The sequence below is a fragment of the Thamnophis elegans genome, chromosome 1 (assembly GCF_009769535.1).
Source record: "Thamnophis elegans isolate rThaEle1 chromosome 1, rThaEle1.pri, whole genome shotgun sequence".
Taxonomy (NCBI): Eukaryota; Metazoa; Chordata; class Lepidosauria; order Squamata; family Colubridae; genus Thamnophis; species Thamnophis elegans.
This window is the reverse complement of record NC_045541.1, coordinates 28533548-28552279: the sequence shown is the minus strand read 5'-3', so window position 1 is coordinate 28552279 and position 18732 is coordinate 28533548. Positions and strand designations below refer to the sequence as shown.

Genomic DNA, 18732 nt, shown 5'->3' with positions numbered 1-18732 from the left:
ACCCCTCTGAAAACTCTGAAAAATAACAGCCATCCATTGAAGTCAAAGGAAGCAAAGTAAGATGAATAGGCAATGGGAAAAATCTAGAAGACTATGATTAGTCACCAGTGTGGTTGTTAGAAGCAAATAGCATTGCTGACCAGGTAGACAATATCCAGAGGGAGGCTTTTAATGTTCTCACCTAATTCCCACTCTCTAATTTGTTATCAAACCTAGGCTTTTAAATCACATGTGGTTCACAGTGTCAGATTATGAATTGGGGCTGGGTTTTTTTTCCCAAAAAACATACTATTGCAGTCCATATTGTTGCACTAATCTTCACCATTATAAAAGAAGCTTCCGATATTGTCTGTGTTGCTTTTGCAAAGAGATTAATTCACAGTTGTATAACAGTAGAATCTCTTCCTGGTCTCCGAGCCCCTGATGGCATAAAGCAGTTAATGGTCCTGAAGAAACGCTGGATTAGAAGATACTGAGGGCTACTGATGGTTAGCGCTTCTTTAATCTTTTAAATCAGTGTAGTAATAATAATATCCCCATAAGCTTCTACTTAAATCTGGATAACGCATTAGGCATTCATATTTTAAGTATTTTGATGACATTCTTTTCATGAGTTTGCCTTAGAAGGTTGGCATAACCTATTAAGGCCTGTACATCGCTGGATTGGAATGGAGTGGAATGAATCAATAGCAAAATATACTTCATACATGAAGCAAAACAAATGTAAAATAATTCAGAGCATTGCACACTGGATAGTTTGCATTTTCCTTTTCAGATACTTTTAATATTTAGTGTGTTTCTGTAGCTTCTTGGAACAGAATACACACACACACACACACACTCATACATACATAACGCAAACTTTAAAACCCAATACCATAATTTGTAGGAACAGGCAGAAATACAATTTATAATTAAGTAATACCTAATCATGTACAGGTAGACCTTGGTTAAGAACGGTAATTAGGACCAGAATTTACATAGCTAACCAGCGCAGTTGTAAAACATGATAGAATGCAACAGAACCACTTAGCAATGGCAATTCCAGCAGTTTCTGTTTACCGTTGTTAAGTGAGGACTGTGTGGCTCATTAAGAAAGGGCCTCCCATGATGATGACTTCTCCCTTACACTGATGGTTTCCCCATTGACTTCGCTTATGGGAAACTGCGGGGAAGGTTACAAATTGTGATCACAAGACCAGGGGACAACTCTGATGGTTGGAAATCCAGGCCAGGTCACTGCATTCAACTGCATTCAGATTGCAGTTACTGTATGTAACCACAGAGCAATGCACCGGTCAGAATTTTAAAGACCAGTTGTAACTGCCACTCATCATAAGTTGAAATGGTCACTGTATGAGTGGTCATTAAACAAGGACCACCTATACCCATGATGGAACCTATGGCACGTGTGCCACAGGTGGTATGCAGAGCCCTCTCTGTAGGCCCACCAGCCATCGCCCCAGCCCAGCCCAGCTCCACCATGCAAGCGCATGAGCCTCTCACTGGCCAGCTTGTCTTTGGATCTCTGCTGCGCATACGCAGGGGGCGGGGCACAGTGGGACTGGTGCAGCATCCCTGCTTCCCGTTTTGGCTTCAAGGTTAGTGCAAGATGCCTTCCAGGCCCAAAACAGGATGCAGGGGGAACACACATATGCATGAGGGTGGGGAACAGGCAGAGGGCATGTGTACATGCGCAGTGGAGCAGGGCACAGGTAGGAATCGCACGCACATTGCATTATGGGTGTTTCGGCACGCCACCACAAAAAGGTTTGCCATCACTGACCTATACCCACTTTCCCTGGGAGTAAAGCCAGTTGAACTCAGAAGTGCTATGGAATACCACAACAGCTGACCAAACAGCCAATTTGATGTAGTGCTTAAGGCACCCAGTTAGAAACCAAGAGACCATGAGTTCCAGTCCTTCCTTAGGCGGAAAACCAGCTGGATGAGCAATGACAATCCAATTCTGAATTCCTGCCAAGGAAATTGCAGGGACTTTCCCAGGCATTCACCAGCCATCAAAACAGACTTCAAAGATAGAGCAAAACCCAAAGCACCCCAAGTAGCTGTTTTTAAGGGTTTATTTTTAGCTCTTCTCTTTGTTCTTTTCCCCACCAGGCTCTAGAGGAATCAGAGGCATGCAGAATACCTGGAGGTTTGGCAAGTGTGAAGAACCAGTTTGAAAAAGGAGAAGCTCAGTACCAATATTGGCAAAAATCTGTACAGGTAAAACGAAAGAATCACAATGGTTGTTGAATTGTTGAGCCGTAATGGGAACAGAACACAGGTCTGATCTTCCGGAATGCAACTTACAATGCAAAGCTCTTGCTATATACAGCATGTGTCCCATTTTCACTCAGAAATGATGATTATTTCACTTTTTTAAATGAATACACTTTTCCTTTATCGTCAGACACACATCTCATGTGAGAATCACAATACCCACATAAAATTTTACAAAGGTTGCAAGGGCTTTGTTGTAAGAGCAGCCACTTGGCTGTGAAAAAAAAATACGATGTTTTTCTCTGGTAAACCATTTCCTGAAACGTGCACAAATACTGGAAATGTTCTATTTTGAAAGGCTATTGTACCCTAAGGTCTAACAACTACTCAAACACCAGCCAAAACTCCTACCGCGTAACAGTGAGGCAAACACAAATCGGTTATATAGTCCAAAATGTATGAAAAGATATATCCTGTCTTTGGGATATAATGCATCAAACCTACTTTATCAATAATGTTCATTACAGTGAATTTGAAAGGGACATAAATGCATCCGAAATGCTTGTCTGTTAAGCTTTTTCCTTATCTTTTTTTAAAGTCATTTTTTTTAAATTTAGATATAAATATTTTGAAGACAGTGTACTGTCCGGGCATTTCGTTTTACAAAAGAAGGAAAAAAATAATAGATTTATTGATAGTAATAATGATAATACACGTAATGATTACAACCATATTTATAGTTATATTAGCTTATTTATGATCATATTAATTGTACTAGCATGCTTATAGTTATAAACAACATTCATATTTTATTTAGATATAACAATAATTCTTCCTCTAATTTCTACCTCTTATCTCTCACCATTGATAAAACCTATTCCACGCTGTACTACTCTGTATCTCAATGTTAAGCTATTTTCTTACATACCTATGAATATTAGATTACGCCTATTGCAAGGTAATTACAGCCTTAAATAAATAATCACTATCTAAACACCTGTCAAATGTCTCACTGTAGAACAGGTGTGTCAAAATCGATTTCATTGAGGGCTGCATCAGGGTTATGTTTAAAGCCTTGAGTTTGGACACCCTCCGCTGTATAACAATGATCAAGACATGGAACTGATTTACCTTCCCACAAATGTGAACATCTAAACCACAGCTTTGGGGTTATAATTCATTGTAAACTCTCTGTGGTTTGCATTTATTTCTCTTGAAGCCTTGAAAAGCTTTTTCTGTTTGCTCTTTTCTGTGAAGAAGAAAAATGCAAATGCTACCTATAGATAGCTGGCAAATGTTGGTTGAAAAAAATGATTTATGTACTTTGTTATTTAATTATCAGAGAGTATAAAATAAAGAAGAAGAAGAAAAAGATGGAAGCCGTGATACAGTCCAAAAATCACTGTTTCACTCACTGAATTATTTTAGTTTGAAAATGCGGCACCAGTGAAGCAACCTCTGTGCTTTCAAGGTCACCGTGGACGAGGTCACTTCCAGTTTTGCCATTCAGCTATTAAAGTCCACAGCTAGATGGTTCGCTGCCTTTGGGTATCGACGTGAGCAGGTTTTATTTACATAAAAATAGAACTATGAATCCAAAGGCGATTCCTCTCCATCTCCAGGTGTACAGGGTAGATAAATGATTAAAAACAATACCAGGGAGCATTTTTAAGTTCAATGCTGGAGATATGTGCATTTTTCCCACTGAGAAATGGGATTAAATTTCACGCACTCTGCAATGGCAATATTTTAGAAATGCCATATCGCCTTCCAAAAGGATGGATGGAAGAGATTGCGGAGAAAGGGAAGCAGGATGGAGAGCAAAGCTGTGACATATCTCAAGTCTTGGATAGAGTCAAGAACAGCTGTTTAGAATAGGTGAAACACCTTGAAATTTTATAGGAGTAGGAGGACTGAATCATGACAAGGATCATAGAGTGAATCTATTGTGATATTCTGTATGTGTGTGACAGTGGTGGGTTCCAGATTCCGTTTCAACCGGTACAGTTGGAACAGCCCTGACTTCACCCACATGGACGCACGCAGTCCGCGCACACGCACATGTGGTGCACACATGCATCGTACTTACCAGCAATGCTTCCGCAAGCCTACACAATGCTCCAGCTGCTCGGTGGAGCATCGCGTAGGCACTGTATACGCCATGCATGTAAACGTCAAAAGCTTAAACACAGGTAAGGAGCTCAGGCGGGTGGGTGGGCTCTCCGGAACACTGTACCAGAACAGTATCCGGTGCTCCGGGTAGGCTCCGCTGCGCTCATACCGGGGCGTACCTCCTGCAACCCACCACTGGTGTGTGAATGTATTCTGTAAATATTGTAAAAAAAAGATAGTTTTGAAGTTGGTAGAAACCATATTTCCTATGAGCAAATCCTCACACATAATGTATTTGCTGGAGGAATTAAGGGATTTTAACTGATCCTAGTTTGACTTCTGTGGTGTCCTGTGACCCCTGAAGAATTGTTCCAGATTATATTCAGTTGTTTTCATGTGCACATATGAAACTTGAAATCATATATTCAAAACAAACAAACTATTTTTTCTTTGAGGAAATGATCACCAGACAGTCACTATTTGTATTCATTCTTGGGCCTCTGAATGGCCTCGTTACTTTTTTGGACTCTCTCATCTTGTTCTAACAAATCCAATTGTGTTACCTCACAAAATTCATTTTTCTTTGGATCTCACTCTTTCAGAATATTCCCTCAATTCTCTCTGGTTCTTCCCTTATCACAATTCATTGGTGCATAATATACACCATTCATCATATGTATGACATATAACTTTCATACCTATGAATTGTTACATCATAACTGTCCAGATTACATTATTTTACCCAACTCTTTCAGGCATAACATTGTACCCTGTTTCCCTGAAAATAAGACCTCCCAGATAATAAGGCTAATCAGGCTTTTGAGTGCATGCGCTAAAATAAGCCCTCCCCTGAAAATATTGCAACACAGCAGCAGCCATGAGGTGACCATGCTCACCACCTCCTGCACCTCAAAAATAATAAGACCTCCCTGAAAATAAGGCCAAGCACTTATTTCGGGAGCCAAAAGAAAATAAGACCCTGTCTTATTTTCGAGAAATGTGGTAGTCTTTCCTTTGTCATTAAACCTATCTTTTCACTTCCCTGCATGGCTTCATCACTCCATTCTACAAAAAATGATCTCCTTTGTTCAGATCTATTTGCCCCTCTTTTAGTTCATAGACAGATAGCCTATCTATTTTTTCCATTTCATTCATTAATTTGTGCATTTTACTATTTTTATGTGAGTTTTGAAATGAACTATTTAAAATATCTTGTGTTGCTTTTTAAATGAACTTCTTATATCCAGCATTTGACTAAACATTATGCATACCACAGGGACCCCACTAAAAATTGTATCACCAAATCAAGTGTTACCCTCTTTTTTATTACAGGTAACTTAATTTTTTTTTTTTTTTGCAATCTGTGACAGAGCGTGTTTAATTGGGAACATGTAGAGTACAGTGGCGGATGATACTAAAAATGTATACTTGTGGCTTTAAATAAGAGAACTTCTAGCAGGATAACTTTGTCAATGGGAATATTGCTGGAAAGAATAGGAGTTGCTACTAATCCCAAAGACACAAAGACCAACTATTTTAAAACATTTTCAGAGTAGATTACTATCTCTAGTATCTTGGGATGTATGCATGGCTTCTGTTTGCTGAGCTAAAAAGTGAGCTTTCCGTAGCCTTGCTCTGAGGGCAAATGCTATTAAGTAGTCATTGTGTGCAAGGCATAACAATGAGATTGTAGAAGGAGAGCTGTATTAGTCTGTGATAGCCAAAACCAGAGGACTCTGGTACATCTTTTCCCATTAATACATTTTATTAAAAAGTATAAGCTTTCATCAGCTTCTGGTATCTTCATAGAGATGTCCATATAGGGTTTGTCTGATTTTCAGTAACGATATGGAAACAGTTTGCCACTGCTTTCTTATAGGGTGTTGCTTTACTACTTTAAAAAGGATTTTTTTTAATAGCATAGAAGGCTGTCAAAGGAGGGGAAACAGGTGAACATTTTATTTCCGTAAGTCTACTAAATACCGTGTTTCCCCGAAAATAAGACAGAGTCTTATTTTCTTTTGACCCCCCCCCCCAAATTAAGCACTTGGGCTTATTTTTGGGGAAGTCTTATTATTTTTGAGGTGCAGGAGGCAGCGAGCATGGTCATCTCATGGCTACTGCTGTGTTGCAATATTTTTGTGGAGGGCTTATTTTGGGGGGAGGGTTTATTTTAGCGCATGCACTCAAAAGCCCAATTGGGCTTATTATCCGTGGAGGCCTTATTTTCAGGGAAACAGGGTATGAACATTCTGAATGGAAGTCTTTTCAAGAATATTCCCATTGGTGGAATAAGAAGATCAGATCCAAACCTTGAAATATAAAAGCTGTGGAGGAACAGTGGTTAGAGTGCAGTACTACAGGCTATTTCTGCTGATCACCAGCCAGCAGTTTGGCAGATCGAATCTCACCAGGCTCAAGGTTGACTCAGCCTTCCATCATTCCAAGGTGGGTAAAATGAGGACAGATTGTTGTGGGCAATAGGTCGGCTCTGTAAACTGCTTAGAGAGGGCTGTAAAAGCACTGTGAAGCGGTATATAAGTCTAAGTACTATTGCTATTGCTAATGGGTAAATTAAAATGCCATATTCAGTCTGAACATCTGAGCCACCCACCCTAATAATATTCCATTGGTGTTGGTAAAAAGAAAAGAAAAGAATCTAAAGAACTAAAGAATCTTATATGGAATTTAAAGTAGTCACAGAGTCAACCAAAACAAAATAATCCAAATAGGGTGACCATAGTTCAAGAATAATATTTTAAAACGCAGTCATTTTCTTTTGAGTGAAGCACACGTTCTCACCTTGCCTGAAGAATTCACAGCATACATGCTGGGTGAGGCTTGCCAAACTGAGACATTAGATTGGAAAGGCCCTCCTTTAAATAGCCACCTGTCACATCTTCCTGGCAGGCACTGTGGATGGATTACAGCAGAGGTGGAGGTATTATTTTCAAGTGGAACACAGAAATAGGTAGCTACATACTACAAAGTCAACTGTCCCAAAAAGGAAATTCAGATGAAACCCAAATGGAGAAATGTGACGCTTCCTGTCAGAATGCTTCTAAATTATGGGTACAGTGCAGTGGTGAAAATCATTTTTTTTTTACTACCGATTCTGTGGGTGTGGCTTGGTGGGCGTGGCAGGGGAAGGATATTGCAAAATCCCCATTCCCTCCCCCCTCCAGGGGAAGAATATTGCAAAATCTCCATTCCCACTGTACTCTGGGGCCAGCCAGAGGTGGTATTTACCAGTTCTCTGAACTACCGTATTTTTCTGAGTATAAGATGCACCAGAGTATAAGATGCACCAAGATTTTGAAGAAGCAAATTAAAAAAAAAGTTTTTGCACGCTGCAGACCTCCCAAAAATGTTTTTGCAAAAAACATTCCCTGTTTTTGAAAAACATAGGCCTGGTTTTTTTTGTCCAAAAAGGGTATGCATAGCCTTTAGGAGACTTGTAGGGTGCTCCTGGGGGCTGGGGGGCTGGCCTGGTTTTTGCTTATTTTTGCCCTCCCCAGCCCCCAGGAGCACTCTGGAAACCTCCTAAAAGCTACACACGGCCATTTTTGCAAAGGGGACGGGGTTTGGGGAGGCCAAAAATGCTGTATTCAGTGTATAAGATGCACCCAGGTTTTCAGCCTCTTTTTTAAGGGAAAAAGGTGCGGGTTTTTTATAATTTTTATTGAATGTTTTAATCTTTAAAAACAGTAAAGAAGACACAACAAGTAGAAAAAAAAACAAATAAAACCACAGAACATACATAACAATATACAGTAATTTTGCAGCTTTCTATATCGGCTTTCCTGCTTAGCTTTTATAATTCTCCCTTCTGCATTGCCTTCCTATTACTATAACCTTGTGCTATAATGTAGCAAACATAATATTAACACTTATAATAATATGCATTATTTGTATCACCATTTATTTGTATTCTCTATTTTCTGTTTTGGCTTCTGATTTCTAGCCACTTGTACATTTTATTCCATACTTTATAGAAGTCCGATTCTTCTCTTTCTTTTAGTTCTGTTGTCATGTTAAGATGAAAAGGTGTGTCTTATATTCCGAAAAATATGGTGCTCAAATTTTCTGCTACTGGTTCTCCAGAACCTGTCAGAACCTGCTGAATTTTACCCCTGGTACAGTGCACAGAAGCCCTCTGGTGCTGAAGTAGCTGTCTTCACTTTAGACCACTTCTTTCCTATTTAGAGAGAGAAAATATTTTTAGCTGCAATAATTCAGTGAAACATTTTGGTGGCCTTGTAGATTTAATGCCCAGTTTTCACTGATAAGAGTTGGACATGCTTCAGCCAAGAAACCAGGACTGAGTTAAAGAGATCATCCCAAATAAGTCTCAACTAAATCTTTACACTAGGTTTTCATTAAATATATTTTATTGATGCTGGGCTTCAAATAATTTCCTGAGCTCACCAAACTTAGTAGAAATAGTTGCAACTTTCAATATGTTGAAGAGTATTTCACGGGGGTGGGGGGCATTTTGCCTGAGCAGCCAGAGCAGTGGTGAAATTCAATACTACCGATTCTGTGGGCGTGGCTTGGTGGGTGTGGCAGGGGAAGGATACTGCAAAATCTCCAATCCCACCCCACCCTTGGGCCAACCAGAGCTGGTTTTTGCTAGTTCTCCGAACTACTCAAAATTTCTGCTACCAGTTCTCCAGAACCTGTCAGAACCTGATGAATTTCATCCTTGAGCCAGAGGATGGATGCAGCCTGGGGATATATTGGTACTGGGGTGGGGTTGATATGAGGAATAAATTTAGTGTCCACCCTGTTTTTGGCACTGGATTTTTTTCCAACTGTAGTTTGTGATTCAAAGAAACAACAGCACATTCTTAAACTGCATACTGTAAGTAGTCTTGTTCTCTCTCTCTCTCTCTCTCTCTCCTCTCTCTCTCTCTCTCTCTCTCCTCTCTCTCTCTCTCTCTCTTTTGCTTACGAGGAAAATCAACCTAGTTGATATTAAAAAAGTAATTTCCCCATAAAATATAGACTTAGGGCTGATAGCGATTTTTAATCCTAGCATTAGATAATGTTTTGAAGTTGTTGTTTGCGTTTATTTGCCCTTTCTTGATACATGCATTAAAAGTTGTCTCTTACATAGGTAGTCTAATGTAGGCTATCTGAATTTGTGGCTGTGGGATAGTGAAGTATTTCCTTTTCTGCCTCCCTATTAAAATGTAGTTCTTCCCTATCCAGAATCAAAGCACCAACAAGTGCCCACAACAATTAGTTGTGCTAGCAATGCTGACAAAATTCTGTAATTGACTAATTTGTGCTTTGAGTCTCGTTGCCTAGGAGTCTTCTCCCAATAACCTATATGGACAAATTCACTCAGTTTTTAGCACTTTACACTAAAGTGCATTATTCATATATTTATAAATGTACATTCTACCAATCCCAATGGCTCAAGGCAGCTTACAAAAGTACATATATGACATATATAAAATTCTAAAATTAAATATTAAAAGCTCTAAAAGCTCAACCACATTTAAAACTCTAAAAGGCTTGGGTAAAAGAACAGATTTTAACCTACACTATAATATGAAAAAGGTTTACCTCAACTCAGTTCAGGCTCGGTGGCTAAGATGCTGAGCTTGTCGATCAGAAAGGTCGACAGTTTGGCGGTTCGAATCCCTAGTGCCGGGTAACAGAGTGAGCTCCTGTTACTTATCCCAGCTTCTGCCAACCTAGCAGTTCGAAAGCATTTAAAAATGCAAATAGAAAAATAGAAACCACCTTTGGTGGGAAGGTAACAGCGTTCCATGTGCCTTTGGCACTTAGTTATGTCGGCCACATGACCACAGAAACGTCTTCAGACAGCGCTGGTTCTTCGGTTTTGAAATGGAAATGAGCACCACCCCCTAGATTCAGGAACGATTAGCATATATATTTACCTTTACCTTTACAACTCCAAGAGCAATTGATTCCTGCTATGAAAAAAAAACCAAATGTGTTGTAGTTGCTGCACTTATCTATGATGGGACAACAGAAATTTTGAGGTAGATTATAGAAGAGTAGCTTTGTATAATTAGCTTGGGAGCCATGCAAGGTGTTGAGTGAGTGCTTTCTGAATGGAGCTCAGAAAGCCACTGGTTTTTCATGGAGATGACAGAGCACTTTTTAAAAGGGCCATGAGTAACTGCAATTTCAGTGGCGATCCTACTGAAATCCACTAAATTAATCCATGATCAAGATTATGAGCACATGTGCCACAATGAGGGTGTGACTAATATCCCATTATTGCTATAGGGTTGTCCACTATTAATGCCAGTTTATGGAGGACCCGCAATCTGCAAACTTCTTTTTAAAGGGGGGACTGAATCCTCATCCAAAGTAGGCATATTCATTGAATCCTAGAATCCAATCCAGATCTATTCTAATCCAATCATAGTCTAGAATCAGCTACAACTCTGCTTTGTCCATAAGGGTCTTTAACTTGTTTTCTTCATCCTCTCCTCTATTGGGACACATGTGGAGAATCAACCCTGAATCCACAGAAAGTGAGAAATACATCTGAGTATCATCTTCTATGCAGATCCAATTAGCTCAAAATATATGGATGATCCTACAGTGGCTTGATGTAGATCTTAAATAACATAAGAGACAAGACAGAGCTGCCTCTTAAGAAGCTGAGCCAAATTATTACATTCTGATCATGCCCAACAACTAAGAATGAAGCTACTACAAAGTGCACTTTCCCACCTTAAAGAGATATGATGTTAACAAGATCAAAAGTTGCTGATAATTCTAGAATTAAAAACAGGATCATATATTCCCCTTGTATTTTTTTTTCTGTTATGGATCATCCATCAGAGTGACCCAAGGCAATCTCTGTGCCAAGTCCATGGATGATTTCAAATTGAAAAACATCTAGACAGTCAGCTAACTCCAAGACCTCCTGAAGCTGCAGCACCACTGCCTTCTCCACCAGCTTGGCTAAATGTGAAATACTGGATATTGGCCAAAAGTTGTTCCAGTTGGCTGGTCCCACAGAAGCTCTGCCTGCTCCAGCAAAGTGTTAATTAACTGAATTCCTGCCAGTTCAAACCTCTTCTATAGAAGAGGTTCCACAAATCTACTGTGCCGTTTAAAACTGGCTCCAGCTCCCCCCTCCCCCCCGTCCTCACCACGCTTGCCCCACCCGCCGCTCACTGATTGGCTGGCTCACCAATCGCCCCACCCACCTCTAAGAGACCCATCAAAACCTTAAAATCTTAAAGCTGTCAAGTTTGAACATCCCTGGGTTTTTTTTCTAAAGGGTTAGGAGTGCAAGGGTCTTGTAACTTGACAGCTTTAAGACTTGCACACTTCAGCACCAGAGTTTCTGAGCCAACATGACAGGAGGAGGAATTCTGGGAGTTGAAGTCCACAAGTCTTAAAGCTGTCAAGTTTGAACACCCCTGGGGTTTTTTTCTCCTAAAAGATTAGTGGTGCAAGGGTCTTGTAACTTGACAGCTTTAAGACTTGCGTGCTTCAAATGCTAGAGTTTCTGTGCCAACATTTTGGTTGCTAAGCAAGAGCGTTGTTAAGTGAGTTTCACCACATTTTACAAGTTGGCCACACCCACCCAGTCACATGACTGCCAAGCCACTCCCACCCAGTCACATGGCTGGCAAGCCACTCCCACCCAGTCACATGGTAAGTCAAGTCATGGCAGGGTCTAACAAGCAAATAGGGGCATGAAGCAAATGAAGGACCTTATCTCTACTTTCTTGAGAGGCAAGCAATCTGTTACGATTCTTGCAAGATTTTTTTAGGGGCCTCCAGCACTATTACTGTTTCTTTTTTATCCCATTTTTATGAGAAGGTGCAAAGGTTCTCCTTGCACATATGTGCTAGTTGTTCCTGACTCTAGGGAACGACTAGCACATTTTATGTTTTTCATTTTTATGTTATGGATTGCAATTGTTTTGGTGGATAAGTAGAGATGACAAGTAGAAATATAAATTCATTAAATAAATAAATTGGCTCAGAGATTAACAGCTGGTACATTTGAAAACCTCAATAAAGAGGTGAGTTGCTGCCAGTTCGACCCAGTTCAGCCAAACCAGTAGTGGAATTCAGGCCTGGGTCACAAAACCAGCAGCGATCCAGGCCTGCCACACCCCCGAACTGGTTCCCTCGCTGCCGCTTGGTCGTTGCCATTTTGGATTTTAGTGACTGCATGTGCACAGTTCACTGTAAATTGTTCTGCGCATGCATGCAGAACAATTTACATTGAACAGTGCGTGTGTGTGTGCACACGTTTCGCGCGGGTTACGAACTGGTAGTAACGCTGGCAGCAACACAGGCCTGCCTTAATACTATTCAAAGTGGCATCAAATTCAGTGCAAATCCACTCCTTTTTGTTGGCAAAGAATCATAGAACTTGTTTATAGCAGAGCTCAGGTGCACAAAAGCACTGATCAAGGTCTCCAAGTGCCTGGTCTCTAATAGTTCTAATGAATTCCACTGGCCACTTATCCACTGAAACAGATGGAAGACTTAAAGTTTATTTTCTTTTTTGATTGCAGTAATAGAAACTTTATGATGCCTAACCCCCGTACTGACTGACTCATTCTTTAGTCTTGCACCACAATAACTTTGACGGTCTGTTCTCACACCTTGTCTTCTGCAATTACTCCACATTCTGTGGTGTGCTGTAGGCTTGGCACAAGGCAGGGGACATCTAGAAAATACCCTATTCTTTTCTGAACCAAAAGCTTTTTGGACCCAGATAATTATTCCACATTTTAACCAGATCATTGATAGGGTGGTTGGTCAGGTTCAACAAACATCTCTCAAAGCAACAGGAATCCAGTCCAATCAGGCCCATTAGTCTTGTGGAGTAGTGGATCAAAGTAATCTGATCCTGACCTTCGCAGAGAGAAATTTGCTGTAATACCTTAACCTTCACCAAGAAATTCTCTATCCTGGCTGTCAGCCTTTGAGGTAAGCCAGCTCACGTAACAGACACCACAAAAACCACTGAGAGTACACTTTATTGTTGTAGGGTATATTAACGGAAACTTGAAAGCTTTCCAGCATTTCCCTCTGACAATTCTTATATCATATAGAATCAAGGTTGGGTTATTTTGAGTCACTTTCTCGAGTTTCCATCTTTCTCAGAGCTGAGGTGGCATTTATTTCCTCTTTTATTTGCTAACAGTTTTTGTGTTCATTGCCAATTTTATCTCTGCCTTTCTCCATCTCGCCAAAGGCATCAGTTTTGAGAGTAAAACCTAGCTCTGCTGTCACTTTTCCAGATCCAGATTTATATTTTTCCAATCCAGTCCGCGATTCTGATGGCCTCCCATCTAAGGACTGATAACTATTATCAGTGAACCATCTGTAATTCCTGATTTTGATCCACCAGAATTAAAACACGTTGGCAAATTTTTGCACTGCTGTTTCATAAAGGTAATTTCAAATTCATTGTGTGTTGGGTTTTATTTTCCATTCCTCAAAAGGTCCAAATGGCTGACATGATTATGAAATGTCATCTCCTGGTTTTAATGGAATTGGAATTATAATGGGTAAGAAGATGTCTATCGATAAAAAAGCATTCTTTCCACTTATTTGTCAGCTGCCTTGTCCTCTTATGGTTCCATGACATTATAGTTGGTTTGTAAGCAAATTATGTCATAGCAAAGAAGAAGGTATGTCAGAGAAGAAGGTATGTCAGCTCATCACTCGGTGTTGCACAGGGTGAAAAGAAGGACATATTAATCTACCATTTTTTCTCATTATGTTTTGCTAAAGTATTTGTTGCTAACAATCAGTCATATTTTAATTACCAGAAAGCAACAAGCTTTCTTCCAATTTTTATGAAGTTAATGTTAGAGTTAGGGTTGCAAGTTCAAACAATCATGCAGAGGTTGATCATAAGTTGAAGACTATCTGTAAGCAGGGATGGGATTCAGCCGGTTCAGACCGGTTTGGGCAAACTGGTAGCTCTGAAGTTCAGCTGGGGGCAAACCAGTTTGCTCCAATGATCAGGTGGGCTCACCCACCTGTCCCTGCGCTTTACTGACCTATATTCTCTCAGCTGATTCGTGCAGCAGAGTAACATGGAAGGTTTGTTAAAACTGTGCATGCACACAGAGTGAAATACGCAATCACTGAACCGGTTGTTAAACCGACAGGATCCTACCACTGCCTGTAAGTCTAATATATAAAATACATATCTACATACATATGCACATACTGTAAAGTCTCAAACTGCTTGTTTTATTTATGGTTCCTTCTATATAGTTTTGTTCTAATAACACTGCAAAGATAAATCTTGTTTTCTATATGAATGCTTTCTTTTGTGTCTGGACTCTTGTTTCAGACCCAATGACTAAGGTACAACTGTGGCTTTTAGCCAATATTATTATATTATTATTATTATTATACAATTGTATCACAGCGGCCAGTTGTTTCGCCGGATTTGGCATTGGTTACTAGTCGGGCCCCACCCAGGGGCCTAGGACGTCGTAATGTATTTTCGTAATATGCGTGCAGATCCAAGCAGTGCGGCTTTTTGCATTTGACTGATGGTGATTTTGTCAATTTTTAACTGTTTTAAATGTAATTCCAGTGCTTTTGGAATAGCACCCAGTGTGCCAATTACCACTGGAATTATCACTGCTGGTTTGTGCCATAGTCGTTGAATTTCGATTTTTAAGTCCTGGTATCTTGAGATTTTTTCATGTTCCTTCTCGGCGACCCTGCTATCACCTGGTATTGCGATGTCTATGATTGTGACCTTATTTTTCTCAACCAGTGTGATGTCTGGTGTATTATGCGCCAGTATTTTGTCGGTTTGTATACGGAAATCCCACAAGATCTTGACCATCTGATTTTCGGTGACTTTTTCAGGCTGATGTTCCCACCAGTTTGTTGCTGTTTTAATATTATAATTTTTGCACAAATTCCAATGGATCATTTGTGCTACTGAATTGTGCCGCAATTTATAATCAGTCTGCGCGATTTTTTTACAGCAGCTGAGTATGTGATCAACACTTTCGTCAGCTTCTTTGCAAAGTCTGCATTTGGCATCATCAGAGGATTTTTCGATTTTGGCCTTAATGGCATTCGTGCGGATAGCTTGTTCTTGCGCAGCCAGGATTAGTGACTCTGTTTCTTTCTTTAATGTACCTGTTGTTAACCATAACCAAGTTTGTTCACTGTCCACTTTATCTTTTATTTTTTCCAGAAATTGGCCATACAGTGCTTTGTTCTGCCAACTCTCCATTCTTGATTTTATCACATCTTTTCTGTATTCTTGTTTCGTCTGTTGGGCCTTCAGTAGATTTTTGTTCTTTACTTCGATTAATAGATGTTCTTGACTTTCTTTTAAATAATCAGCCAGTGCATGTTTTTCTTCTTCAACTGTTTGCTTCACTTGTAATAATCCTCTGCCACCTGATTTTCGTGGCAGGTATAGTCTATCAGTATCACCACGTGGATGTAAACTGTAGTGCATTGTCATTAGTTTCCTGGTTTTTCGGTCCAAAAGGTCCAAATCAGCTTGTGTCCAGTTAACTATACCAGCTGTGTATCTTATAACTGGTATTGCCCAGGTATTTATGGCCTTGATTGTATTTCCACCATTCAATTTAGATTTCAAAATTTTCCTAACTCTGTTGGTGTACTCTCGCCTGACAATAGTTTTTACTTCTCCATGCTTGATGTTATCCAACTGCAGAATGCCTAAGTATTTGTAGGCTTCATTTTCTTTGCATTTAATTAATTGGCCATTGGGCATTTAAATTCCCTCACATGCAGTGATTTTGCCCCTTTTTATGGATACAGTGGCGCATTTTTCCATGCCAAACTGCATTGAAATATCGGTGCTGAATACTCGGACTGTGTTTGTCAATGATTGGATTTCTTTTTCTGACTTTCCATAGAGTTTCAAATCATCCATATATAGTAAATGTGAAATTTTTTCAGCTTCTTTGGCTGTTTGGTAGCCTAATTTCATTTTTTTTAAGATTACTGATAGTGGGATCATTGCGATGATGAAGAGAAGAGGTGAAAGTGAATCACCCTGGAAAATTCCTCGCTTGATATTAACCATTCCGTAGATCTCATTCCCTACTGCCAACTCAGTTCTCCATTGTTTCATCGCCTTTTCAGTAAAGGATGTAATATTTTTGCTAATGCCAGTTGTTTCTAAGCATTTTATGATCCAACTATGTGGCAGTGAGTCAAATGCCTTTTTGTAATCAATCCAGACCATATTCAAGTTCATTTTTCTGTTCTTACAATTTTCTAATATCATTTTATCAATTAGAAGCTGATCTTTTGTGCCCCTGCTCCTTCTTTTGTTGCCTTTTTGCTCTACTGGCAAGATGTTGTTTGTTTCCAAATAATCCATCATGTTATCTGCAATAATGCCTGTGAGTAATTTGAAGGTTGTTGGCAAGCATGTAGTTTTCCGGTGTTGTTCCTTTAGTTGCATCTTTCTGAATCAAGTATGTTTTTCCAGTTGTCAACCATTCATCAATTTGGCCCTTTTGTAAAATTTATTTTACATTTTTTTTTTATTATTATTATTGTTGTTGTTGTTGTACAATTGTATCACAGCGGCCAGTTGTTTCGCCGGATTTGGCATTGGTTACTAGTCGGGCCCCACCCAGGGGCCTAGGACGTCGTAACGTATTTTCGTAATATGCGTGCAGATCCAAGCAGTGCGGCTTTTTGCATTTGACTGATGGTGATTTTGTCAATTTTTAACTGTTTTTAAATGTAATTCCAGTGCTTTTGGAATAGCACCCAGTGTGCCAATTACCACTGGAATTACCACTGCTGGTTTGTGCCATAGTCGTTGAATTTCGATTTTTAAGTCCTGGTATCTTGCGATTTTTTCATGTTCCTTCTCGGCGACCCTGCTATCACCTGGTATTGCGATGTCTATGATTGTGACCTTATTTTTCTCAACCAGTGTGATGTCTGGTGTATTATGCGCCAGTATTTTGTCGGTTTGTATACGGAAATCCCACAAGATCTTGACCATCTGATTTTCGGTGACTTTTTCAGGCTGATGTTCCCACCAGTTTGTTGCTGTTTTAATATTATAATTTTTGCACAAATTCCAATGGATCATTTGTGCTACTGAATTGTGCCGCAATTTATAATCAGTCTGCGCGATTTTTTTACAGCAGCTGAGTATGTGATCAACAATTTCATCAGCTTCTTTGCAAAGTCTGCAATTGGCATCATCAGAGGATTTTTCGATTTTGGCCTTAATGGCATTTGTGCGGATAGCTTGTTCTTGCGCAGCCAGGATTAGTGACTCTGTTTCTTTCTTTAATGTACCTGTTTTTAACCATAACCAAGTTTGTTCACTGTCCACTTTATCTTTTATTTTTTCCAGAAATTGACCATGCAGTGCTTTGTTCTGCCAACTCTCCATTCTTGATTTTATCACATCTTTTCTGTATTCTTGTTTTGTCTGTTGGGCCTTCAGTAGATTTTTGTTCTTTACTTCGATTAATAGATGTTCTTGGGTGTCTTTTAAATAATCAGCCAGTGCATGTTTTTCTTCTTCAACTGTTTGCTTCACTTGTAATAATCCTCTGCCACCTGATTTTCGGGGCAGATATAGTCTATCAGTATCACCACGTGGATGTAAACTGTAGTGCATTGTCATTAGTTTCCTGGTTTTTCGGTCCAAAAGGTCCAAATCAGCTTGTGTCCAGTTAACTATGCCAGCTGTGTATCTTATAACTGGTATTGCCCAGGTATTTATGGCCTTGATTGTATTTCCACCATTCAATTTAGATTTCAAAATTTTCCTAACTCTGTTGGTGTACTCTCGCCTGACAATAGTTTTTACTTCTCCATGCTTGATGTTATCCAACTGCAGAATGCCTAAGTATTTGTAGGCTTCATTTTCTTTGCATTTAATTAGTTGGCCATTGGGCATTTCAATTCCCTCAGATGCAGTGATTTTGCCCCTTTTTATGGATACAGTGGCGCATTTTTCCATGCCAAACTGCATTGAAATATCGGTGCTGAATACTCGGACTGTATTTGTCAATGATTGGATTTCTATTTCTGACTTGCCATAGAGTTTCAAATCATCCATATATAGTAAATGCGAAATTTTTTCAGCTTTTTTGGCTGTTTGGTAGCCTAATTTCATTTTTTTTAAGATTACTGATAGTGGGATCATTGCGATGATGAAGATTGATTTTTAAGTCCTGGTATCTTGCGATTTTTTCATGTTCCTTCTCGGCGACCCTGCTATCACCTGGTATTCCGATGTCTATGATTGTGACCTTATTTTTCTCAACCAGTGTGATGTCTGGTGTATTATGCGCCAGTATTTTGTCGATTTGTATACGGAAATCCCAAATATCTTGACCATCTGATTTTCGGTGACTTTTTCAGGCTGATGTTCCC

General features: G+C 39.6%; 1 protein-coding gene across 1 annotated transcript in view; it reads left to right on the top strand.

Moving 5' to 3' along the window:
* Positions 1–18732, top strand: part of XIRP2 (xin actin binding repeat containing 2) — a 150470-nt gene that overhangs the window by 87725 nt on the left and 44013 nt on the right. The window contains 1 exon segment of the mRNA XM_032238853.1: positions 2122–2229. Within this exon segment, the coding sequence (XP_032094744.1) occupies positions 2122–2229 (108 nt within the window).